This window comes from Arvicanthis niloticus, unplaced genomic scaffold (assembly GCF_011762505.2).
Source record: "Arvicanthis niloticus isolate mArvNil1 unplaced genomic scaffold, mArvNil1.pat.X pat_scaffold_628_arrow_ctg1, whole genome shotgun sequence".
NCBI lineage: Eukaryota > Metazoa > Chordata > Mammalia > Rodentia > Muridae > Arvicanthis > Arvicanthis niloticus.
The window spans coordinates 1-27,912 of NW_023046244.1; the positions used below are offsets into that span (position 1 = coordinate 1).

The 27,912-nt window shown below is 46.6% G+C and overlaps 1 protein-coding gene across 1 annotated transcript; it reads left to right on the forward strand.

Moving 5' to 3' along the window:
• Positions 1-6: 6 nt before the first annotated feature.
• Positions 7-27,607, forward strand: LOC117702257 (protein C-mannosyl-transferase DPY19L3-like). Its single transcript, XM_034493487.2, has 8 exons — positions 7-118; positions 2,906-3,028; positions 3,445-3,556; positions 4,219-4,275; positions 8,265-8,347; positions 17,104-17,236; positions 19,851-20,009; positions 21,663-27,607. The coding sequence occupies exons 1-8, from the start codon at positions 60-62 to the stop codon at positions 21,822-21,824; spliced, it is 888 nt and encodes a 295-aa protein (XP_034349378.1). The 5' UTR covers positions 7-59; the 3' UTR covers positions 21,825-27,607.
• The last annotated feature ends 305 nt before the right edge of the window (positions 27,608-27,912 follow it).

Sequence of the window (27,912 nt, forward strand, 5' to 3'; positions counted from 1 at the left end):
GCCTCCTGCCTCTCAACACATTCCAACGGCTGTCAGAGACACTGCTTTTTTACGCATACATGTTTGTCCTGTTGGTCACAGTGGTCACAGCATCCGTTGTGGCCTTTCATAATCTCAGGTAGGACTTTTAACACTTTGATGAAGTTTTTCTCCATGGGAGATGGGGGAGGAGAGGGGAAAGGGAGGGAGAGAGGATGAAAATGTGAACAGCAAACACAGAGGTCACACCCAGTTTAGGTAGACAAGCACTAAGTGGGTTGATTTCTGCAGAGCTTGGGCATGTCCATCTCTGGCGAGTCCGGTAACCTATTAGTACTTCTGTCTCCTTTACTTCTGTCTCCTTTCCTGTCGGATAGGAAGACCTCCTGTAGCTGCTGGGTAACAGTGTGAAAACCACACTAAGTATAGAAAACCAAGACCCTTTTATGGGCATCAGATGTCACTTCCTGATGTTGGTATTGATTCATGAGTCTGGTTTGGTTTCAGTGACTAGCTCCACGTAGTTTTCTTCTTTCTCCTTCTACATTAGGCACATGCCGCCTAGGTCCTGCGACCAGCAGAACCACAGTGTGGCACAATACAGAATAACTGAACTAACTGAACTAACTGAAAATGTGGGGTTTTGTTTTTGTTTGGGGGCAGTTTGTTTGTGTGTGCGTGCACATGCGTGTGCATGTGTGTGTGTGTGCCTGTGATCTTTTTTGGTAACTCCATCACACGATTCTCAATTGAGAACTTTGTATTTGGTGACACAGATCTGTAAGCCTAATTACTCGGGAGACCGAGGCAGGAGGATCATAAGTTCAAGACCACTGTGCACTAAAATGAGTTCAGGGCCAAGGTGGGCAACTTAGACTCAAAATAACAAGGGAAAAGAAATTAGCCCAATGGTCCATCACTTGTCTAGCATGCCCAAGGCCCAGAGTACCAGAAGCATAGTTAGTCATTGTTCATTTGTTCCCTTGGGTGTCATTTGAAAGTTCATACATTTGGTATGGGCCATAATTATGAGTGTTTACTGAAACCGTTCTGCACTCATTGCCTGAATTTAAAGTGTAACACATCTCCCAGTCTACCAAAGAAAGTATCAGGGAGTGTAAAGGGGGTTTTTACCTCCGATCAAGCTGATGGGTTTTGCATTTACAATCCGTATTTCAGTGAAAGAGTTAAAAAGTTGAAGCAACTGTCACTCGTGAGAACGTGACGAGGCCCTTTTTCTGTGGTAGTTCCATAACCATTTAAAATGCCAGTAAGCTGTGATTTCCAGGCAGGAAAACTGTGGTTAGCATGAGTCTGGATCCCTCTAGCCTTATGATTATCAAGAATAAAGCAGGGCCTGGGAGGTGCTCGGTGGGTAAGAGTACTGGCTGCTCTTCCAGAAAACCTGAGTTCAGTTCTCAGCACCTGTGTTGCAAAGCTCCCAAACTGTGATTCCAGTTCCAGGGAACCTGGTGGCCTCATCTGGCCACCTCAGGAACTCACACACAGACACAGAAATAAAAATCTGTCTTAAAAGGAACTATGACAATACTTCATCAGCTATGCAGTCTGCAGACTCAAGGCTTAGCTCCTGGAAACAGGAAGTTGGTCTGGATAACACAGTTGATGTCACTGCAGTGCATAGGTGTAGGCAGGACCCAGGCTATATCCAAGTTGACTGCCAAGTGTGTTGAGCTCGCCGTGAATGTGGGTGCATCTGGAGCTGGTTTGCTGTATGACTGCAGATGAAGGCACTGATGGAGCCTCATCTGCCTGGTGGAGGTTTGTGAGGGAAAGCAGCTTGTTAATTTAAAAGTGGTAGTTTCTTAACGTGTGCTAACTCAGTGGTCAGACAGTGATTTGGGGGTTTAGGGGGCTGAGGGGGGAGTTGAGATAGGATTTATATGTCCTGGATTTGTTCCAGCTGGCCTCAAACTCCACATGCCTTTGTGTAAGTGTGCGCCAACAGTACCTGGCTGATTTTTCTTTTTTTTTAAGATTTATTTATTTTGATTTTATTTGTATGGGTGTTCTGCTGGTGTGTTATGCCTGTGTTAACACATTTGCAGTACCCTTAGAGGCCAGAAGGAGGAGCTGGGTCCTCTGGAGCTAGGGTTACGGACTGCTGCCGTACAGGGCTGGGCAACAAACCCAGGTCCTCCGGAAGAGCAATCAGTGCTCTTAACCCATGAACCATCTCTCCAGCCTCTGGAGTATGACTTCTTAAAAAAAACTGTTTTAAAACGGAAGCCAAAGAGCTTGATCAGAGGTTAGGAGCACTGGCCCGGTTACCAGCACTCACATGGCACTCACAACCATCTGTAAAACCAGCCCCAAACGATCCATTGCCCTCTTCTGAACTCCAGGAACACCAGGCATGCACATGGTGCACATGTGCATACAGCCAAAACACTCATACGATAAAACAAAAGTAAAAACTAAACAGAAAGGTATAAAAACTAATTCCTGCCGGGCGGTGGTGGCTCACGCCTTTAATCCCAGCACTTGGGAGGCAGAAGCAGGCGGATTTCTGAGTTCGAGGCCAGCCTGGTCTACAGATCTACAGAGTGAGTGCCAGGACAGCCAGGGCTACACAGAGAAACCCTGTCTCAAAAAGCAAAAAAAAAAAAAAAAAAAAAAAGCAAAAAAAAAAAAAAAAAAAAAAAAAACTAATTCCTGCACCTGTAACGCTCGGGAAACTGAAGCAGGAGAAATGAGTCCAAATCCAGCCTGAGCTACATAGTGAGACCCTGCCTCAAAAACAATGCAAACAAAAATGCAATGAAGTTCATATTGCGATCTCAAGTCTCAGATTCCACACCGACAGGTGCCGATTCATTTCCTTGTAGGGGAAATGACAAGGTTTACCCAAGTCACCGCCGCTACACATCCAGATTTAATGTTGCTCATTGTCTGTTTTCTCCAGTGATTCCACAAGTCTGCAGTCGGTGGATCAGACAAGAAAGCGTGCGGTTGACCTGAAGCCAGAAGCCGCATACAACCTGATCCATACCATTCTGTTTGGGGTCCTGGCGTTGAGTACTATGAGGTACTTCCATCTTACCTGATTTCTTTATAAAACTTGACAGCTCTTTAATGTTATCTAGCAGGATCATCTGACAGCCGTCTTTGTTGCTGATTCTGTTCCTACGGATCTGCCCTTCCATCCTCTCTTCTCTCTGTGAAGCATTAGCACCAGGGTTTTTCTTAGCTGCAAACATTGTCCAGTAGGACTCACGTATGATCATGCCTAGAGGGTGATTGACTGGATGAGTCCCGCTCGCGCCGATGGCTTCTGCACAAACAGGGCTATGTGGTCACTGTGTGAGCTCCCCGCTCGCTTACTCTCACTCGCCAGGCCACAGACAGGGCTATGTGGTCACTGTGTGAGCTCCCAGTTTGCTTGTTCTCACTCGCCAGGCCGTCCGTCCCACAGCCAATGACCTGTGCTCGCTCTCCTTGCAGGATGAAGTACCTGTGGACCTCCCACATGTGCGTGTTCGCGTCCTTCGGCCTCTGCAGCTCTGAGATCTGGGAACTGCTCCTGAGGCTGGTTCATCTCTGTAACCCAAAGAGGGTCAGTGTCGTCCTGTCTGTCAGTTGGAAGTGAGCTGTGAGGGTTCTTCCGTGTCAGCTCCTTTTAGCATTTCCGTGGGCACCGAGCGTTGCATAGAGCGGATTATCCTTTATAATTCATTTAGGTTTTTTGACATTTTCATACACGTGTGTAATGTACTCTAGTTCCTCCTCAGTATTCTCTCCTAGCTCCCTCACACCTCTGAGTCCCCCTCTGTTTTGGTGTGCTTTCTGTTGCTGTGATATAACACCATGACCAAAAGCAACTCTACTTAGCTTACATGTCCCAGGTCGCAGTCCGTCAGGGCAGGACTCGAGGCAGGAATGAATCACAGTCTAGTCACCAATTACATTTTTTAATTCACTTATATTTTTACATGTCAGATATGTTCACTATATACAGAACTTAGGAATGTAATAAAAAGCATAATTAAAACTTTCCAATAGTTCCGTTGTCCAGAATTACAATTATTATATAAGATACTCTCCTAAAAAGAATTTACGGGCATCTGCATGTTAAGGCTGAGCAGCCTATGACGGAGAACCGCTCTGCCCTCTATACTCATTGGGTGGCAGGACGGTAGACAGCATCCATGCTCAGAGTCAGACTTGAGGCCCAGGAGGTCCAGAGCCATGTAATCTAAATAGGTCTTTGTCCCACAGATCTGGGTCCTGCGGTACTCAGTGCCTGTCCTCACCCTGCTGTACCTGTGCTGTAAGGTAAGGCGATCCTTCTTCAGTTAGCAGCAGAGGGGCTGTGGTATGTAAAGGCTGCCTTCAAATCCTGCTGAGTTGGCATTGATAGGGAGATCAGGGTTTAAAAACCCTTAATTTTTAGGCATTAAGCATTAGAGTAAAAAGGCCATTCAGAAAAGAAAAAAAAAAATTCAACTCTTACTGGAAGCAAGATTTTGAAAATGTTTTCAGATCTATTTTGAAACAAAGAAGGCAGAACAAATTTCTCCTGTTGACTGGTTTATGTAGAGTGAGTGGTTTTAAGCTAGGGCTGACTTTAACGTGCTCATTTTATTAGATACATGTCTTCAGGAGGGCTGGACACGTGTAATAACAATGTAAGGTTAGTGTTTGGGGCAGGGTGTGGTGTTGCACACTAATAATCTCAACACAGAAGCTAGGATGGGAGGATCTAGAGTTCAAAGCTAGCCTGGGCTTCCTAGTGAGACCCAAACAAAAACTAGACAACAAAAAGAAAGGCTGACACCCCCCCCCCCAGAGACATGTTAATGAAACCGTGAGAAATAGCACATTCTCCTTTAGCTGATCTGGAAGAGTCCCAAGGCACCTCAGAGACACTCTGGCCACTTGATGATGATTCTTTTGTGTAACATTTTTGAGATTTATAGGCCTTGAATTATCACCTGGGAAAATGGTACAAAATATTTCATCTGATTGAACTCTTAAACCAAACCCAAACATACATACATACACACACACACACATATATGTATATGTATATATATATTTATTTATTGTTGTTATTTATTTGTTTATTTTGTTTTGATTTTTTTTTTTTTTTTTTTTTTTTTGAGGCAGGGTTTCTCTGTGCAGTCCTGGCTGTCCTGAAACTCACTCTGTAGACCAGGCTGGCCTTGAACTCAGAGATCTGCCATTTTTTTGTGTGGTTTTAAGTTAGAGCAGTAGACTGGAGGCTACTGTGGAGTGGCCCCAGTTTGTCAGGGTGGTCAAGAGAGTCAGCCTGCAACTCGGCCTCCAGACTGCTTCTGTTATAACATGAGGTTCTATAAACCAAAGGCTTGAGGCTTGGGAACCATATTTGATAGCCAGTGTCCTGTCAGAACAGCTGCTGTCACAGGCAGAGGCCATCAGCTCCAGGAAGTTTATACTCTTGTATGTTAATAAGTGAAACAAGGTTAAATGGTTTGTGAGCAACTTGGCAGCTTCTCCTTTACATGGAAGTATGTGGGTTGAACCTCAGGAAGGTCAGCATCGTCCTGGTGTCCCCACTACAGCTGTGTGAGCAAGGTAGTACAGGACTGGGGACTGACTCAGTGTGTGTGTGTGTGTGTGTGTGTGTGTGTGTGTGTTCATACATGTTTAAGTATGTATGCCTGTCTGTGTATATCTGTGTTTGTATGCATATGTGAATATGGGTATATTTGTATGGGTGTATGTGTGTGCATGGTGTATGTATGGATATGTGTGTGTGTATGTGTATATGTGTGTGTGTGCATAGTGTGAGTATGTATGGATGTGTGTGTGTGTGTGTGTGTGTGTGTGTGTGTGTTTGTAGGTTGAGTGCTTTTCTGTCTTCACTACCTGTTGAAATCTAGTGGATTTCTTCTGTAAAGCTGTTTAAGGACTTGGGGATAAGCTATAGGAAGGTTTAGAGAACAAATAAAGCATGCTCTAGAGCTGTGGCTCTTAACCCTGGCTAAGGCGGTGAGTTGAGAAATGCAAGGTGTGGGCTGCCCCAGACCTCCTGAGTCAGAAGCTCATGTTTCAGCCATGGCAATGGTGTGGAGGCATCAAGTTTGCAAAGCCTATTGTGCTTCCTAGGACTTTATCCCGGGATAACCATGTCCTGGGCTGCTGGCCTGCACCAAGCAGATTGAGTAACAAAGTACCTACCTTCTACCCCCTTGATGCTGACCGCTCCTCCCTCCCTGTGGCAGCCTGTCATTTCCAGCACGGTGCATACATCCCGCCCTCTGAGAACAATCCCTCACCTCTGAGGACCACTGCTATAGGGGACCAGGGAAAGCACTAGGAAAACCCAGCTCACTGCTGCTGCCAGCAGTGGTCCTGGGGTCAGAAAGTCAGGGTTCCAGTGGGCCGGTGGCCTGATTCCTCTACTCACGCTACATGAAGTCCTTCAGCTACTTCAACTCAAAACCTGCAAAGTAAAACCAGGCACGGTGGTTCATGCCTTTAATCCCAGCATTAGGAGGCATAGGCAGGGCATCTCTGTTAGTTTAGCAGCCAGCCTGGGCTACAGAGTGAGTTCCAGGTCTGTCTGAACTACAGAGTGAGTTTCAGAATAGCCTGGGCTACAGAGTGAGTTCCAGGACAGACTGCTACAGAGTGAGTTCTAGGACAGCCTGGGCTACAGAGTGAGTTCCAAGACAGCTTGAGCTACAGAGTGAGTTCCAGGACAGCCTGGGCTACAGAGTGAGTGAGGTTTTGTCTTTTAAAGAAAGAATTGTAAAGTCTCAGACCGGAGAACAACGTAGACATGAGGAGTTTCCCCTGACACTCAAACTTTTCCGTCGGGGCCAGCCGTGAGGACTTTCTGAAAGTGACATGAGTATTTATTCAAAGCCTGACTTGAGTTTTACTGGCAGTTACAATGTGGGCCATGTTCTTTTCTCTAGGATAATCCTGTTCAAAGGGGAAGGCATGAGCTAGGCTCCTTAGAACCAGAGATTAAAGGCCTTTACCCTGGTTTTGATTAGCTTATTGGATTGTTGAAATCCCAGCTAATCTGTTGCATCCTGTTAAAAAGTGACATTTAGTTTTTATTTGCACATCATTTAAGGAGTTTCCCTCAAGACAGACTAGATGTAACATTCTTTCAGCACCCACAACTTTTACATTAGAAAATTATCTAATACTGTCCAATGCCCATTGAATTCACAGATAGACAAAAATAATTGGAACATTATATTAAATAAAACGTTGTGTCTTGTTGATTATCCAGTAATGGGAACCACAGATTTAATCCCCAAAGTATTTAGTAGCGTAAGTCAAGAGTTTGAGGCTAGCCTGGGCTACAGAGTAATAAATCTATCTCAAAATAAGAATCAGTGGGGGAAGTGGTACCTGGTCCATCATCATTCGAGAATAACTAAGATTTATTTGACTAATGAACTAGAATTTACGTTAGATGAGAGGTGGATGGGAATGTTCTTTTTATACTCAGTCTGCATAACCGTAAGTGACATGAGCTGACCAATGGCCGAAATAATACAGTCTAATACATTAGGTGCTCCTGGAGAGTCTGATTCCAGCCATCCTTTCCTATCGTGACAGCATATCTGTTAACATGTACCAAGCCATTTGCCCAGATTTCTAGCACCAGAATATAGAGTCATGACAATGCGGCAAGAAGGGGCTGCATTTAGAAGCAAGTTCCAAGGCACGGCTTTGCTACTTAGTCAGCCACCAACAGATCTGATGGTGATGCTCCCAGCTGCACCGTCTGTCTGTCTTGTGATACCCTTGGGGACAGGATGATACCCTGTATTGAAAGCCTTGATCCATCCATGTGTTTGTAAGCCTGTGCATCACATGCATGCAACACCCACGAAGGCCAGAAGAGGGCAGCACATCACCTGGAGCTGAATTACATTTGCCTGTGAGCTGCCATTGTGGGTCCTGGGAACTGAACCCGGGTCTGTCCTCCTGCAAGAGCAGCCAGTGCTCTTAGCCACAGAGCCATCTCTCCAAACTCAACAGAAGTAGTGTTCTTGTTGTTGTTGCATAAATAAAGTCTTACTTTACACTTACACCACCACATAAAAGTGTGTGTGTAAGAGCTTCAGAGATAACTGGAAACTCTCAGGCCTCCGGCTCACCTGTGCAGACTGGTGCAGAGGTGAAGCCGCTCTGGGCTGCAGCTGCCCTTGGTGTGTGCCTCCTGAGTACGTCTACAGTTTCTCTTTCTGTTACTTAATCTTAGTGACAGCTACAGGGGTGCATTTTTGCTTTTGTTTTGTTTTTAATTTCAGTCCTGGCCAGGAATGATGGATGAACTCTCCGAGTTGAAAGAATTCTATGACCCAGATACAGTGGAACTGATGAACTGGATTAAGTAAGAGGAACTTTTTCTTCTTAAGTTTGAAACCTTGAATGCCCTTCTAAAGTCGACTGTCACTCATTTGTTTGAGGGGAAAGTTTGTTTATTTTCTAATATTTAATAAACATCATTTTTAGTCAAGATTTTCTTTAAAACTATGAATTTGAAAGCAACTCTTCCTTTCAAGAACTGTCCTAGCTGGGTGTGGTAGCTAGCCCACACTTATAATCCCAGCACAGAGGCAGAGGCGGAGGAAGAGGCCGTGAGTTTCAAGGCCAGCCTAGGCTACACAACAAGACCCTGACTTTAAACAACAAAAGGACTCTCTGCAGCTGCAGTCCCTGAAGGGAGGAAATCACTCATTTGAAGTGGAAAGTGAAATCAGAAAATAAACTCGCAAAAGCAGCAGAAGCAAGGGTAAGGTTTATTTACCCACGAGGCTTAGCAGTTTCCAGCATGTACTGCTCTTGCCAAGGACCCAAGTTAATGTCCTAGCTCCCACCCCTGGATGCTTGCAGCCACAGTAACTCTAGTTTCAGGGCATCCAGCTGCTGGCCTCCCCAAACAACCACATTCACATGCCTGTGCCCCCACATAGATGCACGCACATATTTACAAGTTTACGTCACTCACATTCCTGCTTTTTGCTTTTTTATCTTTATTGTTTTCATCTGAATCCTGTTCATATTTGCTGTCAATACTCTACACATGAAAATGTCTACACATGTAAATGTCCTTTCCTTGTTTCCAAATCAGAGCTCACTGCCGAAGTCTTTGGCTTAAAGAAAATTTCATCTTGTTCTATTGAAAACATTTTTTTCTTAGCTGGACATGGGAGTGCATGCCTTAAATCCCTGCATTTGGAAGGTAGAGGCAGGTGGGAGTCTGTGAGTTCAAGGCCAGCTTCATCTACAGAAAGACCCTGTCTCAAATTTTTTAAATTTAATTAATTAGAAAGTAAGGCATTTTTCTTTTTAAAATTGTTTTAGTAATATTTTTATGTGTGTGGATGTTTTGTCTGAGTGTGTGTCGGGTGCCCCCGCTGTCATGCGGGTGATCAGAATTGAGCCAGGGCATCTGAAAGAACAAGTGCTCTCAGCCACTGTGTCATCTCTCTAGCCCATAGAGCAGATGTTCACATACAAAACAACCATCAGAAAGCCCTGATGTGATATTGTTCTTAGTTTTGGGTTTATTGTTGTTGGGGGGGTGGCGGTGGTGGTGGGTTTGTTTTTTTCTTTTGGTTTGGATTTTTGCTTTTTCTTTTCCTTTGTCTCTTTCTTTCTTTCTTTCTTTCTTTCTTTCTTTCTTTCTTTCTTTTCTTTCTGTTTGTTTGTTTGTTTGTTTTGCTTTTCTTTTTTCCTTCTTTTGCCCAAACTTGGTTGCTTTACCTCATCCTCCAGCCTCAGGATGATAGTGGTGTGTTTCAAAGGGACTGTGACTCCGGCTAGCAAATTAAACTTGCCTACCTGAGCAGCTCGCCCAAGCCCTGTAGAGCAAGCTCTCCTGCTTTGTAAGCACAGGTCACCTGTGTGCCCCAGGTAAAAGTCACTTGCACACCATAGGTGAGCCTGCAAGGCATTGTCTGCTATCTCCGCCAGTTAGGATTTTAGCACCAGCCTGGAAGGTACCTACCATGACAGTGCATACTGGCCAGTACTGGTCAGCACTGCTTCAACTTCAGAGATGGCAGCTGCTTGGTAGCTTAGGTCTCCTGAGGACCACACATGGGTTTTATAGAGACTTAAATGTCTGTGGTTTTGTCTCAGTGTCAGACTGAATTTGACTGACATGAGTATAAGTTTTGGCATGTTTCTAGTGAGGAACAGCACTTCATCTTTATTTATTAACTTTAAATCATGATGGGTAATATTGGAGTAAACAATGCTTTCAGTATTTATTGTAAATAGGAAAAGGTTATTTATTCACATAAGGAAAAGCTAATTACTCGTGTACTAGCTAATCAATTAGATATTTATAACTCATGCATCTGGAAGCAAGGCTGGCCCTTTCAGTCTATATTTTTTAAAGATTTATTTTGTCTTTGTTGTGTGTGTGTGTGTGTGTGTAGGGGGGTACCTACAGAATCTAGAAAAGGGTGTTGGATCCCCTAGAGCTAAAGTCGTAGGGTGTTCTAAGCCACCAACATGGGTGCTAGGAATTGAGCTCAGATCCTCTGAGCCACTGAGCCGTCTCCAGCCCTGCTCCTCTGTGTTTGTGACCTGACAGTATTGAAGGAAGTGCTATAGGATGCATCCTATAGATGGTGGACCTCCCCCTGGCCTACCGCCCTTAGCGTCTTAGCCTGTGTTCCCTGACTTGCAGAAGTTATTACAGTGCCTCCTGAGTGCATTATTACAGAAGTTATCCAGGCGATCACAGTGGAGCCCAGGTTCCGCTCTGACTGCCTCAGACCCAACATTTACTTTCTAGTTTTTCTCTCAAAATCTTATGTAAAGCAATATTTCTGGCTCTGCAAAAGTATAGGTGAGACGATATCTGAGTATAAAGAAGGCAGCACCGTGCTGCTCCTCCCTGCTGGGGACTGGCCTCAGTAGAGCCCGGCAGCTCACAGTGCTCTCCCGGACAGGCCAGCCTCTTTGTCAGCATGCTCCTTTAGCTTGTTTTGGCTTTCTTCTTCTTCTTCTACTACTTTCTTTCTTTCTTTTTTTTTTTTTTTTTTTTTATTTCTCAGCAACTGAAAGATTCATATTGTTCTAAAAATATTGGTTCCATTGTCATCTAATCTTGTCTGTTTTCCCTTAAAATTCCTCAAATCAAAACGATTTTTTTTTTTTGTAAAAATAGCTGCTTGGCATGTTTGTAAATTAAACTTAAGTGATGATGAATGTATGCCAAAGAAGGGTCTATTTAGACACAAAATATGTTTGTTTAAATCAACATTCAAATCAGCTGCGGTCGGCAGGCTTGATTCTCTCTGTCAGGGAATACATTTAATATTCTTACTTTTCTAGTACTGGAAGTTGAGCCTAGAGCTTCATGCACACTAGGCAAACATCACTGTACTACCGAGTGCTAGCCTCAGACCTCTCTTTGCTAGCCTCAGACCTCTCTTTGACTTTTTATTTGAGGAAGAGTCTCACTCAGTTGCCCAGGCTGGTCTTGAACTCACTCTGTAGCCCAAGCAGGCTTTGAACTTGGAGCCTCTTGCCTCAGCCTTCTGGGTAGCCAGACTTAACAGGCTTGTGCCACCATATCCCACTTAAATATTCTCTTAACCTCTGAGTTCTTGTGTCTACTTTGGCTCCGTAGTGGAGACTGGTCACAGGGTATGTGTGCCGCTGGGAGAAGACTGCAGCTGGGCCCCAGCGCAGGTCACTGAGAGATGCCTGCAGTCCTGCCGTGCTGACTGATCTGTCCTCGGGTACTCTCCTGTGTCAGTGCAGTCTTGATGGTGTTGGCTAGGGCCAGGGAAGACTCCTGGGTTCAGGGGACACATCCAGTGGTCTTTCATGCTAGCATAAGAAGATTCTGTTACAAAGTGTGGAGAGGAGGCCCATCCATCAGTCACCATCCCACCCCCACTCTGGGATGTGTGGGAGCCCCACACCTGCTCTGGGCCTCCTACTCGTGGACTGAGGACTGTCAGCTGAGGACACATTGAAAGTTGCCATCGCCTTGGCAGGAGTGACTGTCTCATCTTTTCAGGGAGCCCAGCTAGAGAGAGACCCACAGGAACCTACTTCACAGTAGTGCTCTGGTAAGGAGCCTCAGTCCTACGGAAACTCTGAGAGCCTTTAAGTTACAAAGCCTTTTCACAGCAGGAGCTGAATACTTTCTGGTACAGCCCAACTGCTTCTGCTTGAGATTAGCAGCACACCCAGCACACACCCAGGTACACTGTGAATGCTGGTGGCTGCCCCACACCCAGGTACACTGTGAATGCTGGTGGCTGCCCCACACCCAGGTACACTGTGAATGCTGGTGGCTGCCCCACACCCAGGTACACTGTGAACATTGGTGGCTACCCCACACCCAGGTACACTGTGAATGCTGGTGGCTACCCCACACCCAGGTACACTGTGAACATTGGTGGCTACCCCACACCCAGGTACACTGTGAATGCTGGTGGCTGCCCCACACCCAGGTACACTGTGAATGCTGGTGGCTGCCCCACACCCAGGTACACTGTGAATGCTGGTGGCTACCCCACACCCAGGTACACTGTGAATGCTGGTGGCTGCCCCACACCCAGGTACACTGTGAATGCTGGTGGCTGCCCCACACCCAGGTACACTGTGAACATTGGTGGCTACCCCACACCCAGGTACACTGTGAATGCTGGTGGCTGCCCCACACCCAGGTACACTGTGAACATTGGTGGCTACCCCACACCCAGGTACACTGTGAATGCTGGTGGCTGCCCCACACCCAGGTACACTGTGAATGCTGGTGGCTGCCTCACACCCAGGTACACTGTGAACATTGGTGGCTACCCCACACCCAGGTACACTGTGAATGCTGGTGGCTGCCCCACACCCAGGTACACTGTGAACATTGGTGGCTACCCCACACCCAGGTACACTGTGAATGCTGGTGGCTGCCCCACACCCAGGTACACTGTGAACGCTGGTGGCTGCCCCACACCCAGGTACACTGTGAACATTGGTGGCTACCCCACACCCAGGTACACTGTGAATGCTGGTGGCTGCCCCCTCACGGCAGCAGATGGGCCTCTCTGCGGAGGACCCTGTGCTCTTTGCTCAACCTCACAGTTTGTAGGAGCTTCATGGGTGTGGGCATAATGTGTTTGACATTTAGTCTCCTAATGGAACTGACTGGCATATATAAACCAGGCCTGTAACCCTATCTACTTGGAAAGCAGAGTCAGGAAGAGTACCATTAAAGGCTCCAGCCTGAGCTACTTAAAAGACCCAAGTCTGTATTCTTAGCACTTGGAAGTGGAACCCGGAACCATGATTGTTCAAGGTCATCCTCAGCCACACAGCGAGTTGGAGGTCGGCCAGGGATGCATGAGACCTCATCTCAAACAAACAAGCAAGCAGGTCTTGTCTTTTTCTCTCTCCTACCTTCCTCCCTTCCTCTCTCCCTTCCTCCCTCTCTCCCTCCCTCCCTCCTTCCCTCCCTCCCTCCCTCCCTCCCTCCCTCCCTCCTTTCCTTCCTTCAGATGGGGTCTTTCTCTATAGCCCTGGCTTTGTGCTACAGCACTCAGGACATTTTGATTACCTACATTTATATAAAGACATATTAGTTCACAAGGACCTTTTATGGAGGCCAGGTCCCTGATTTGCAGCCCCAGCAGCCTCCCAGGGGTGGGGCCTGTCATCTCTACCCAGAGCCCACCTGGAGCATCTGCCTGCTGCTGCCCAGTGTGCTCAGTGCAGTGCGCCTTACCTACCGACACTTTCCTGGCTGCAGAGATCAGACTCCTGGGTCCTTCTGCCTTCTTGTGCCTGTCTCTGTCTCTCTGTCTCTGTCTCTGTCTCTGTCTCTGTCTCTCTCTCTCTCTCTCTCTCTCTCTCTCTCTCTCTCTCTCTCTGCCAAATCCAGGCAGTGCCTTAAAGGCTTTGCGTGAGACTAGAAAGTACGTTTGCTTCAGCAAGGCTGACTGTAGTAGCTGCCCAGCCAGGTCATGCCTGCCTTGTGCCAGTCTATCCTGAATACATGTAGCCTGGAAATTCTCTTATGCAATTGATGGAGATCTGTGGATGGGAATACTTTGAGGGGTGGCCTTTTCTTTGCCTTTAGGAGATTTTCACTAGAAGTACTTGTTTGCAGTCCAAAAGCCTGCCATGTTGAGAATGGTCTCAGCACACCTGAAAAGCATACACTGAATTTCTTTTGCTTTTAATCAAAGTAGAAAGAATTGTGTGTTTTAAAGATGATGTTCTCTAGGTTCAGAGTTTAAGTCTGGTCCAGGATTACTGTTAAGTGAACCTCTTACTTATTAAATGTATATGAGTGTTTGCCCGCCTACATATATGTGCACCATACCATATGTGTGCAGTGTCTTCAGAGGCCAAAAGGGGACATCGGATCCCCGAAACTGTAGTTACAGACATGTGTACTCCATGTGGGTGCTGGGAATTGAACCAGAGTCCTCTGGAAGAGCAGCCAGTGCTCTTAACCACTCTAGGCCCCTGCCCAACCCTTTTCTATTTAATGAACCATTTCTCCTATCTTCATAATTTTATAAATTTTTTTAAAGTCCTCATGCTTGAAGTTTGCCCCTTATTTTAGCAGTAATTTACCTGTTGAAGCTTGGTAGTTCAAGACTAAATGAAACTGGAGCTGCCTCTACCTCCCGCTCTGCCATACGTGGAAAGCAGGCTCCTTTTTCTGTATCTTCTAAACCTATGTTATGCAGGCGATAGTCATTCTGAGCTAATTATAGTGGGGTGGTTTATATCACTGAGAGGATCTGAGGGGACTGAAGACCGGCCTCCCCTTCATATATATTCCTTTTAGCAACGGTGATGCAGTCTAAAATTTAGACTGTAACTCTAATTTAGACTCTAAATGTAGGATAGAAAGATAGTCCAGGATGAGTGCTAAGTGAGCATTGATTGAAGTTCTTGTCCTAAGGAATTCTCTACCTACGCATGTTTTTATTTAAACCTTCCCATGCTTTCATAGCCCTCCCGCTCCTCTGACCATGCAGGACCAGTGTCAGACGTCCCTGTAAATTTCGGATCCGGGGGACATTGCACGCGTCTATCTGTTCTGTGTTCCCGAATCTGCTGGTTAGGATACTGACAAGCCCATCGGGCCAGCCAAGCTTCTGCTAAACTTTTTCTCTGTTGGAAAGCAGATTTAAACTTCAGTGAGGGCGAGGGAGGGTGCAGACGTGTCTGTCAGTCCTTCTTCACTCATTGTAATTCCATCCGCTTTGCTCCCTCGCCCGAGAAGCCTTATTGGAACCTGGCAGTAGATGGATGTCATCGTTAGAGAGAAACCTCGAATTTTCTAAAAGTAACTTAGCTCTAAGTGTCATCACTTGAAGCCTGGTGTGTCTTGCCCCCAGACACCCATAGGCCTTTGCTGGCCTGCATCCAAGCTGTATTCTTAGCGTTGACTTGGAGAACAGATAGGAATGTGAAGAGGCGTCCCCTGAGCAGAGCAGGCTGCAGGCCTTGCTTCCTGAAGACTTCAACAGCCTGCTCCAGATTTCTTTTTAAATTTCAAATAGCCTTCATGATTACCTCCATCATTTTAACTCAAGTCAGCAAAGCCTCTTATTTCTTCTCTTCTCTTCTTAGTCTTGTGTTTGTTTTTGAGACAAGGTCTTAACTGTGTAGTGGTGGCTGCTCAGGAACTGGCTATTTGAACCAGGCTGGCCTTGAACTCACAGCCACCTACCTACCTGTCTCCAGAGTGCTGGGATTAAAGGAGTGTGTGTAGCCACACCAGAAACACCTCCCCACCCTGTTTCTTAACTCAAAAGTAAGCTTGTCTTGGGCTAGTCCTAGTAAGCATCTGGAAAATCCCCTTTTAGGGCAGAGGCCTGGAGTCCCCAATAGCAGTTTCCCACTTTTCCCCCAGAGAGAGGGGGAGGGGAGTAAGTCAGCTACTGAGGCTCTTAATTTGGCCAACACATCTGTCAGCCGATCGCACAAGAAGTTGAAACAACAGGATACTGATTTTGAGGCTAGCCTAGGCTACATGGCAAGACTTAGTGTGAAAATTTAAAAGAAGAAAAGATCCTTTCTCTCTAGGACCATGGGAAGGGACATGTCTTCCATGTGGTGTCTTTTCCTGTGTTCTCCATCACAGCCCACTAGAACGCAGAGGTCGGAGCTTGGTGCTCGTTGGAAAATAAGTTCATGGGATGATGTTGCCTAAGCTTTGGTTTTATATATTGTTTATCAGGAAACAGAAGAACGTTTCCATGTCACAAACAATGGACATCCTCTCTTAGTAACGGATACAGGACTTTTTTCTTTAAATATCATTTATTACTAAATTCTAAATTACTAAATTCATACTAAATTCTATTGTTTGTATAATTTTACTGTTTTAGCCCCATGAAACTGAGTCCTGATCAACTACAGTTTTCTGACTCCTCACTTATTTTTCTACTTTTTTGTGTATGAGTTTCTGCATGTATATGTGTGTGGGCATGTATGTATGTATGGTACGCATATATGATTTATATGCATGCATTCCTTGAGGAATCATATCCTCTGGTAGTTACTGTTGGCTGTGGGATGCTGAGTGGGTGCAGAGAATTGAACCTGAGGACCCCGCAAGAACAGCTGGTGTCCTTTAACCACTGAGCCACCTCTCCAGACACTTCTCCCGCTTGCCTTTACTCTCAGCCGCCCTTTAGCTCAGCAGCATCTGCAGCCTGAGATCTTTGTTAGACTCCGCCTCTCTGGGCAGCAGCAGATGATGGCACAGAGACACTTGGCTCAGGAGGTAGCTGCCTGCTTCCTTAGACAGTCCATCCTAAAGACCAACCCTTCACACTGGAAAGCTAGATGCTCCCCAGCCTCAGTTCTAGTGAACAGAGAACAGATAGGAAACAAGCTGAACCTGAGCCAGGAAGATCTCGAGTTTGAGGCAAGCCTGGGCTACATACCATGAGAATGTGTCAATAAGTAAATAATTAAAGTGCACATACAATACCTTGGATGTAAGTCAGTTCTGCTCATCTGCGTGCCCCCACCCACTCTTCGGATGTCCCTGCAGAGCTGAATGGTTCTGATGGGGGGGCGGGGGTCGGGGGCAGGGGATGTCTACTTGGGAATCTTAGTGTTGGGTTAATTCATACTCTTGACACCTCGTAGCTCTAACACACCAAGGAAAGCCGTGTTTGCTGGAAGCATGCAGTTGCTGGCTGGAGTCAAGCTGTGCACAGGACGGACCCTCACCAACCACCCACACTACGAAGATAAAAGTCTGAGAGAGCGGACCCAGGCGGTAAGGCCTATCTTCGCCTGTGCTCACTCCTCGGTGCCTTGGTCTGCTAGCAAGGGCAGAGGGCAGGCCTCCTGTGCCAGGAGAAGGGGCCAGAGCATAAAGGCATGGGGCTGGCAACTCCTGATTCTGCTGTTTACGGGCTGGGTGCACGCACATGCTGCTCTCAGGTAGGGAAGGGCTGAGAGGATAAACGTCCTGGATTTGTGGGAGGCAGTGTTTAGGCCAAAGCCCCTGGAGCTTGTGATTTGGGAAGGAACAGAATGGAAATGGAGACGTACTGATAATGCCTCATGAGTCAGCTCTTAGCCATTTCTGGTAAGGCAGGGCGGTGTTGGGGTGTTTACTGTTGCTGTTTGTGTAAATAGATGATACAGTCACATATGTCAAAGTTCAGAGCATACAGAAGGGAATGGCCTGAAACATGTTCACCTCATCCCTACATCCTAACTCCCCTCTGCCTTCTCAGGAGGCAAATAGTATATCTGTGTGTGTGTGTGTGTGTGTGTGTGTGTGTGTGTGTGTGTGTGTGCATATGTGCACTTGATTGTGGTACCCACAGAGGCCAAACTCCACTGAAGCTGGAGTTAGAAGTGGTCATGAGCCCCTCATGTAAGTGCTGGGATCTGAACTTGGATCCTTGAATTGCAAAATCAGGAAGTCCGTGCATGTACCACTGAGCCATCTCTCCAGCCCCATCTGTTCTTAGCCTTCTTACAAAGAATCACCGTAGTCCACTTTTCTTTTTCTTGACACTATCTTCTGGAGCTAACTATACCAGTGCAGTTGCACTGTCTATAGAGGGACCTCGGATGAAGGCAAGGAAGGCTAGTGAGCCCCACTCCCAACCCCCTCGTGGCCATTTTGAAAGCTACAAATACTTTCTGTGGCTGTGCTGGGTTCTCTTCAGCCATTTAGACCACTTCTGCCCTGTGTAGAGCGGCCAAGTGAGTAAACCTGTATGTGTGTCCTTTCTGTACAATGTCTACTTATGTATCGAGTCTTAGGTTTTATTAAGGCAGCTTTTGGACAGGTCATTTCAGTTTGCATGCTGGACAGCAGTGCAGGAAGGTGCCTGCTATCTCTGGATCTCTGGTCCTTATCAATGAGGATTCAGTGCTGCTGCTGCTGCTGCTGCTGCTGCTGCTGCTGCTGCTGCTGCTGCTGCTGCTGCTGCTGCTGCTGCTTCTTCTTCTTCTTCTTCTTCTTCTTCTTCTTCTTCTTCTTCTTCTTCTTCTTCTTCTTCTTCTTCTTCTTCTTTTTCTTCTTCTTCTTCTTCTTTTCTCCTTCTTCTTCTTTCTTTCTTTCTCTCTTTCTTTTCTTCCTCCTCCTCCTCCTCCTTTCTTTCTCCTCCTCTTCCTCTTCCTCTTCTTCCTCCTCTCCCTCCTCTTCCTCTTCTCTTCTTCTTCCTTCTCCTCCTCTCCCTCCTCCTTTTCCTCCTCCTCCTTCTTCTTCTTCTTCTTCTTTTTTTTTTTTTTTGATATAGGATTTCACTTTGTAGCCCAGGCTAGCTTCAGACTTGTAATCCTACTGCCTCAGCCTTCTGAGTGCTGGGATTATGGCCCGGTCCTGAATGTGTAAATGGGGTACTTTTGGGGGGTTGCTGGTTATACACAAGTGTACAGATCCTCACAGAAGCCAAAGGCATCAGATCCCCTAGAGCTAGAGATACAGGCAATTGTGAGCCACCCATGGGTGCTGGGAACTGAACTTCAGTCCTCTGCAAGAACAGTGTGTACCCTGAGCCTTCTGGCCAGCCCCTGCTTCATAATTTGTTAGTTCAAGAGCTAAGAAGGTTTCATCTGGCTGAAGTGTTAGCAGTTAGCCCCATGTTTGGTAGGACAGAAGGTTCCATTAGGAGTTAGGCTACTCCACTTAGCCTGCAGAGCTGTAGAAAGACAGCTGTATGCCACCCTCCCTCAGAGGTACCAGGTATAAAGCCCCAAAAACTGAGGTCCCAAGGTCACTAGTGTTGCCCTTTAGTCAGGATGCAGTCTTCAGAATGCCTCAGCCAAGACCACCTGGCTGGCGTCAGCAGGTGATAAAAACAGATTGCCCTCCCATCTCACCTGTCCCCGTGGGTGCCTCACCGGTCATCAGGCCCTCACACACAGCCAAGTACAACCCGGTGCTGTGCCCCAAGCTAACTCTTCCCAGAAGTGTTTGCTCAAGGTGCATTGTGGTGGACTTGTAGCGGGTGCAACGCCCCTGGGGAAGGCTGCTACTACCTTCCCTGGGAAATTCTCCAGGGAAAGAGTTGAGGTGGAGGGTAAACTGCTGGGCCTACTGGCTTGCCAGATACAATGGAACAGCCAGAAATCAACAGGACCTGCTCCAACAGAGGCCAGTGGCCCAGCCATGTTAAATAATTCTTAGAATTATAAGGTGAGTCAATCTGAATCTAAGTCGTTTTGGCATCTAAGCTAGATATGTTCAATTCTCCACACATACCCCCAACTCCAGACTAATTGACAGGACCAGAGTGGCCTGGGCAGCAAGGGGATATGAGTGTCAGGTCTTAGCATCACCACCCCCAGGGATGTTCCCTCTCTTCCTCTACTGACCCCCATGCACTTGAGGGCTGTGTGCACAGTTCCACTTTTATCTCATTTTGAAGGTTTATCAGATATATGCGAAGAGGTCCCCAGAGGAAGTGCACGAACTCCTAAGGTCCTTCGGCACTGACTTTGTGATCCTGGAAGACAGCATCTGCTATGAACGCAGGCACCACAGGGGCTGCCGGCTGCGTGATTTGCTGGATGTCGCCAATGGACATGTGAGCACATTACTACTTCGTTTTGGGGAGCTCTCAGAGAGGGTGGAAATCCAGCATGAATCCCAAGTGATGTACGTCACTTTATACCATATGTGTGAATGACATTACAAGTCGGACATTTGTAAAGGTCCCGCTCTTTAGTGACATCAGGGCCTAGGCTAGGGCACGGGAAAGCTCTGGATTCCCAGCTCAACTCAGGTAGAGCACCTCTGCCTTTGGCAGGTTTGCATGATGCATCACTGCATAAAGTTTATTTGTAAAGGATACTTTTCTGCTCCATACAACGCATCTGCCTGTAAACACCCTGCCCCAGGGCATCCTGTTGGCACATTTCTAAGTATCAGGCAGTGGGCCATCCCTTTTCCCCAGGCCCTGTGGCGCACACATCCTGCTTCCTCTTGTCTACCATCCACATACAGCCTCAGGATAGCTAAGCTCGTCCTCCACTGCAGAACAAGCTGCATCTCCCTTGGAGCTGAGCCAGTTCACAGTAAACAGGGTCTTTGTTCCTTTCGGTCTATGGTGTAACTGATGGTGCAGAAGCCAACAGTGGAGACTAGGCAAAATCCGAAAGCACACTGAAGGTGCAGAGTTAGAGTCAGATCTTTGCCAAGGAAAGCAATAAGCAGTAAGTGCCTTAAACTCAGAGGGTAAGCAGAACACACGCATGTGAGCCTGTTTGTTACTTTTTCTCACTCAGCCTCTGAGCTGGGGAAATTTCTTCAGTTATTTTTGTAGTTCTTTGTGTTTAACATTTGTGGATGGGACAGAGCAATATGCTTCTAGGAACTGGGTGGCTCAGGTAGCTTTTTAATGCTGTGATAAACACCATGACTTAAAGCAACCTGGAGAAGGAAGGATTTATTTCATCTCACAACTCGCAGTCTGTCACGTAGGGAAGTCAGAGGCTATAGAAGAACACTGCACACGGTCTTGCTCTCCATGGCTTACTTAACCAGCATTTTTTTATACCATCCAGGACCAGCAGCAGCCCAGGGGTGGCCCCACCCACAGTAGGCTGGTCCCTCACACTTCAATCAGCAGAATGCCCCCTTGTGACTTGATTATGGGCAATCAAAATATCAGTCTCTCTTCTCAGATGATTTTGTCAAGTTGACAAAAGACTAATCAAGGCACAAGAAGGTCTTGAGTTTTGGTTCTGTCCTGCCATTAACAGTGGCAAACCTCAGGACACAGTTCTTTCCAGCCTTGGTTTGCTCTTTGGAGAAAGGGAGCGAGGTGGACCATCCATCTGATCTCTGAGTGGTGTTGACATTGATTATTTTTTTTCCAGTGGATGTGGTGACAGACACTTTCAGTACCAGCCTTCATGAAGCTAGAGTTGGAGGATTAAGGGTTCTAGCCCAACCTGGCTACATTGTGAGGTCCTGTCTCTGAAACCCAGAATATGGGCTGCGCGCAGTGGTGCACACCTTTCATCCCAGCACTCAGGATGGAGGCAGACATATGGAGTTCCAGGATACCTAGGGCTACAAAGAGAGACTCTGTTTTAAAGTTAAACAGAGCAATAAACAAAAGCCAGGATGGTTTGGTAGATACATAGATGGGTGGATGGGTGGGTGGGTGGGTGGGTGGGTGGATGGATGGAGCCCACCACCACTCACGTTGTATCTGGGTTTGTTTTGTTTTCAGGAGATGGATGGGCCAGGAGAGAGTGACCCTGACTTGAGACCTGCAGACCACCCTCGCTTCTGTGAAGAGATTAAAAGGAACCTGCCCTCCTATGCAGCCCACTTCACTCGAGTATTCCAGAACAAGACATTCCATGTCTACAAGCTGTCCAGAAACAAATAACCATGTTCATTCTTAAAACTACAATGCATCTTCAACTGGTGGAGTCCGTGTCTGTGAGTCAGGAGTGGGACTTGAATGCTAGGATTGCGGCCGGCCTGCAGACAAGTCCTGCCATCACTGGAAACACCTTCCGCTAAAGTCAGCCTTTTCTGTCCTATCTCTGTCTTTCCTGTGAGTGTTCTTAGCCTCACAGGCATACCTGCCCAAGGCTGGCCAGGGATTTTGTCATTGAGGAAATTTTGGGTGACCCACTGGGTGGCCTGGGAAACGAGAGCCCGTTTGAGATCTGAAATACTTGTGATTTTCGGTGCCCTGAGCCAGCAGTGAGCGAGTATAGCTGACAGTCTGCACAGTTCAGTTACCTACATTTCCTCACCACTCAGACCGCTTGCTGGCTTTTTAACAGTTTGTTGTCCTGTCTTGTTAAAGTTTTATAAGATTCCCAGTTTACCATGCTTTCACACATGTGAAGAAACAAATTATTTTCGGTCTTTGAACCTTAAATATTCCATTTGTGTTCTGAAATCTCACATGCACAGTAGAGTGTAACACGTTTAGAGTGTGTGTTTGTTTTAATTCTGGGCACAGCAGTTGGGGTGCTACCGGGCCAGGTGTGGTGACACACTCCTTTAATCCCAGCACTCGAAGGCAGGGGCAGGCTTTGAACTCTTTGAGAGTTCGAGGCCAGCCTGGTCTATGTAGTGAGTTCTGGGACAGCCACAGCGATGTAAAGAGACCCTATCTGAAGAAAGCAGTGTGTCGGCTTACACTAGAAGCCTTTGAGGGAATGCACTCATTCTTTTTAATCTCTCTTGCAGGGAAAATAGCTCCACCTCACTTCTCGCTCACTTCAATTTACTGGGTTTGCAAAACTTGGTAAACTTTTGTGGTTTTAGCCTTTGTATTTTTTTATAGCCTAGAAACTTGCGAAGTCTGAGGCTGTTTTAGATGCTGTACCCTGACTCCTAGAGTTCTATGTGGCATTTCATACTCTTTGACCTCTGGTCTCCAGTCTTCCTTCTTGCCCCTGGGGACATCACATCCCTCCCTACGAGGTGACCAAGTGCCTCCAGGCCACACTGTAAGCAGTGGAGAGGGGTGGTGTACCTGCTCAGAGTTTTTGATAATTGCTTTTATAATTCATTTCTAATGGTGGGGGCATGTAAAAGCTGCTGATACAGGCACATTGTCCACTTAATTAAATCAAGATAGCTAATGAAACTAACTTTCCCTCCCGCTCTTGCCATTTGGAAGTGACTTAAATGTTCCTCCTCAAGCATAAGTGTAATAAATCGTCGCGTGCTCCAACGATCTGCCCCCGACAGGCCGCCTCCGACCACCCACCGGCTGGTTGTCGCTTAGGTAGCATTCACAACTGTGTTCCATTGTCTCATCAGGTGTGGGTTTTTTATGTAAAATTCACTTAAATAAGATATCAACAGCTAGGTTATTAAATTAAGGCATGGAGCTTTGGAATCCTGCCTTTTCTGTACCCCTTAATGAGGTTGGGAGACCACTGCAGTTTGGGGGTAACAACAAGGAAACAGGCTCGTCAATGCTAAAACTTTAATGAAGCTGCAGTGCTGCATGCCCGCTGCTGCGTGCCCGCTGCCGGCACTGATGACGCATTCTGTCTGGGCCAGTGCCTTACTCTTAAGGGGAAGCAAGAGTAGGTGAGGCACAGGGCATTGGGACCCCATGACAGTTACTTTGTGCTTGAGTTTGCATTTATGTTAAACATTCCGGTGTGATTCTTATCACTTGGTGTTTGGCGTCTTGTGATCCAAGAGCTGTGGATTTAAACTTGGATGCACATCCTTACGGCCTAACATTCATGCTCAGTCATGCTTGTCGGCGGGCGCTCTGTCTCCACGGCACCACTGCTGCCGAACCACAGTGAGAAGTGCCAAAAAAACAGTCTTCCACAGCACTCTCCCGTGACACTGTGATATGTACAGGACAATGTTAGAACACATTTTTTCTTTAAAAATAAATTATATATTTAAAAATATTTAAATATTTGATTAAAACAATTAGACTTTATCCATCTTATAAAATACTGCCTCGGTATCCCCCATAGCTCTGCTTACTGTCAGCAGCAACCTGGCCACGAAATCTTGAAACTACACATCTGGACCCTGCCTGATTTTAGCTAAATCCTGTCTGTCTCCCTGTAGAAGATAGTTTTGCCCAGGCTTTCTTAGCTGCAACATTAACTTGTTCATAAACAGCTGGATCAGAATATAACTGTGGAGCAGTCTCACGATACTGTCCCTCCCCTGCTAGCATCTGAAACATAATTGGTGTCTGTTGTGCTTGACCGGCAGTGTTTCAACATTGCTCAGCAAATCTGATTTCCATAAGAAAAAATATCCTCCTGACAAGCAGGCCCCTGCCAGTTGTCTTCAATCCTCAGGAAGGAGGGCCTCTGTGGACAGTAATTCATAACCTGAATAAATGGGGTTGCTGGCCATACTGTTGAGCACAAGCAGATTTAAATTCCTTTAACTGTTTAAATGAAAGAGGCTGGTAAACTCTGACTCTGTTACCTTGAGGACCGACCTGTTCAATAGCTGGAAATGCAAAATGAGATCCCTGGACATCTCTCCTCTTTTGGCCACCTATTTCAGGGTCAGATACTTTTCTCACCACTCCTACAACCGGTGGCTCCGCCTCTGTAGGGCGGTCCAGTCCAGCTATGACACTTGAGCTTTCGCTGGCTCTCAGCTTAGGAATCCACTCTGATGATCCCAAGATCTCCCCTTGAGCCTGTTGAACCTGTAATTTTTGCACTTGCACAGACAGCAAAGTAAACGCAACCTGTAATTTTTGCACTTGCACAGACAGCAAAGTAAACGCACTTTGTAGCTGTTGGATTTTCTCTGTAACTAACTTGTCCTTGAAAGGAATCTTGAGTTCTGCCAAGGCAACAAGTGACAAAGAATTCTCCTCCCTATGATACCTAGCAGCTTCCTTTTTCACCTGCTCAGTCTCTCTGGCATCAAGGGTCTCCTCCTCCTCCTCCTCTTCCTCCTCCTCTTCATCTTCTTCCTTCTCCTCTTTCTCTTCTTCTTCCTCCTCCTCCTCCTCTTTCTCTTCCTCCTCCTTCTCAAGGGGAAGCCCAAGCACTGCTTCCATATACAAAGGCTGGACTGTAAGAGCAGGCACCTTAGCTTCAGTTTCTTCTTCCTCCTCTGTCAGAACATCCCTGGACGGGTGCTGCTTCCAGGTGCTGCTTCCCTGTAACCCATTTCTCCCTCTCATGTCTAGGATCTAAACTATCTCGATCAATAATCAAGGTCAGAGACTAAAGGTAACAAGCATTTTACCTGGTCCATGCACATCATAATAGATTTGAAGTCTTTCCCCAACCTTTTTTCCAGGTTGCTAAATTCAAATCTTAAATTGATCCCGTCGGTGGCACTTCCTCATGACCCGCCCCAGTGTTCCGGGTGCCCAAATGAAACACACTCACAGCCTTTATATTTTGATATGCCTAAAACAGCTCAGTGGCTGGGCCACTTCCTAGCCTCCATGTGGCTAATTCACCTCCCTCCGATATTCCCAAGTTATTACTAAATTCTGTATTCCATCTTTGCAGCCCTGGACACAGGCAGGCAGCCCTCTTGGGGTTGCTCTCCCCTGCCTGACCCGTCCCCTCTCCCCTCTAGCAGGTATGCGGTCTGTCCTGCACCTTCTCAGACATGGTGTCTCCCCTCCTCCACCTTTCTGTGCATCATGGATCTCCTTCCTCTCTCCCTGAGTCCCTAACCTGGGAATCTTAAAGGTTCCGCCCCTGTCTACCTTGACCAGCCATTGGCTGCTGGCAACTTTATTTACCAATCAGATCCAGCTGAGGGCAGGGTCCCTCAGTGTCTTACATTTGGATTCTAACGCAAACACTTTGGGGGACCCAAGTTAACAGAACATAAGCAGCCGCAGCTAAATATACTGTTACCTTCCTGAGCAAACCAAGGGCAAACCTTCTGTACAAAATCTAAAGAGCTATGTAATTGCTGCTGCCCTGCTCCGGCCCCACAAATGTGAAGCTTTTTATTGAGGATTTGTACAAAAAGCACAGGGCCGTTCCATTTCCCATTTTTGTTTATTTTTTTCTTTTTCTTATGTCTTTTACTTTTTCTGAGCTCTGCATTTTCCTGTCTTTACTCCCAAGAGAGTCTCACTGTGCTTTTACCTTTTCCAAGCTTTTGCTTTGTCTGTGCTGTCCACCACTTGATCCCCAAACTCTGAGAGTGTCCCTGTGTGAGCGCCACCTGTACAGGGGCCTGCCGGTGAAACGGTCCTCTGAGGTGAGAGTGAGGATGATTATAGGAAAGACGGGAAGAAGACTCACAGACAAAAGTTAGAATCGGGAGGGCTGCAGGTCAATACCATGTCAGTCTCAAGTTTACTTTTCTTGGCCTTTTTATACTTTACAGTGGCATGGGAAACAAAGTCACAAGCTAGCAGAAACAGTGGCTGACGTACACACAGGATATCTGTTCCTGTCAGGAGGCCTCCCTGTTCTTTTCTATAAGTTTAACAGAACATTCAGCCCCTGGCCCTGAGCCTCAAGTGTATCCCTTCTTATTCCATGCATCAGCAGGCCAGGAAGTCTGCCACAGACCCTGAGCTGCCCTGACTCTGCCTGCCAGGCAGCCTTTCACAGAAGCAGACAACACGGCCCCTGACGCTCTCGGTAACCAAATCTTTCAGCAAATCATGTTTGATCATTTTAGCTCTGGTGAGGAGTCCAGCTTATGACCTTGTCTTTGAGCACACAGGCGAAAAACAGATCCACCCTTGGCCATAGTCCCCACACTGTGCAAGCAGAAGCCAGTGCCTGTAGCCCTCACTTGGTGCTGTGTGGGCCCTGGGGACTGTTGGTAATAGTGTTCAGTTGTGGCTCTGGATAGATCAAGCACTAGGCTTTGCTTCTGAGTTCCCCGAAGAACCTCTAAGTACAACAGAAGTGCTCTTAACTCCACTTCTGACTCCTCGGAGTCTCGAGTCTCCAGCCCTCTTGGGAGCCGCCTGCCGCAATTCGGCAGGCAGCTGCTGCCTTGTGTTTCCTGGTACCATGCTCCAGTCAGTGGTAGCCCACCTCTGATGTCTGGGTGCACCTTCTGCTGCTGATGGTGACTTTAGAGCCCCAGCCACAAGAGGGCCATGGGTGTGACAAGAGAAGAATGTGTGCCTGGCATTGAACAAACCCTAGGCTTTATCCCAGCACTGCAGCAGACAGACAGAAAAAGAGAGAATTTTGCAAAAATCTTAAATCAAATGCTTTGACAAGGCAGGTTACTCATCAAAATTGCTTTTAAATTTAACTTGCTCGTGTCTGCAAAGGCAGTTCAGTGGTTACGTGTGTCTATCACTTGTTCTCAGCACCCATGTGTGTCAGTTCACAACTGCCTATAACTCTGGCTCCAAGGGACCCAGCCTTCTTCATATACAGACAAATAAGTAAAAAATAAAAGGAAGACCTTTATTTTTAAATAAAAATGTGATCAGAAAAATGATTAGGTATCAGAGGGATTAAAATGAAGGCGATGTGTGAGCTTCAATTCCTTCATAGAAGTCTCTCTGTGCTCATCCTACCGCTCTAACATCTAAGCCGGAAGCTGGGCAGGCGGCTCAGAGGTACAGAGCTGGCCTGTTATCAGGTAGGGGCATTGCCTGTGTGTGGGATCTGTTGGGGAAAACCTTACAAAGAGCGTTTATAACTTGTTGTACTGAATTGTGTGGAGATTATATACTAAATAAAGCTCTTTTCAATAATCTGTGGTGTCTTCTGTTGCTTCGAAGGTCAAATTGGAGAAGGTGGAGATCTCTGCTAATAGGTCCTGTTCTGTTATGCTCTCTCTCCCTCTTTCCCTCATCTGTCTGTCTGCCCCCCTCCCTCTTCCCAGCCCCTACTATCTTCTCCTTTCTCCCCTCCCCCATATCTTGCTATAAAGCCCAAACTGTCCTCAAACTTAGGATTCTTCTGCTTCAGCCTTCCAAAACCCCAGACTATGAGTCTGTACCACTATACCTAGTTGTATAAAAACATTTTTAAAGATCTGTTTTATGTGTATGTGTGTTT

Coding starts and splice junctions, on each gene's coding strand:
- LOC117702257 (XM_034493487.2), top strand. CDS start 60: ATGTTTGTCCTGTTGGTCACAGTGGTCACAGCATCCGTTGTGGCCTTT. Junction 8,348..17,103: donor GAACTGATGAACTGGATTAA/GTAAGAGGAACT, acceptor GACACCTCGTAG/CTCTAACACACCAAGGAAAG. Junction 20,010..21,662: donor TGGATGTCGCCAATGGACAT/GTGAGCACATTA, acceptor TTTTGTTTTCAG/GAGATGGATGGGCCAGGAGA.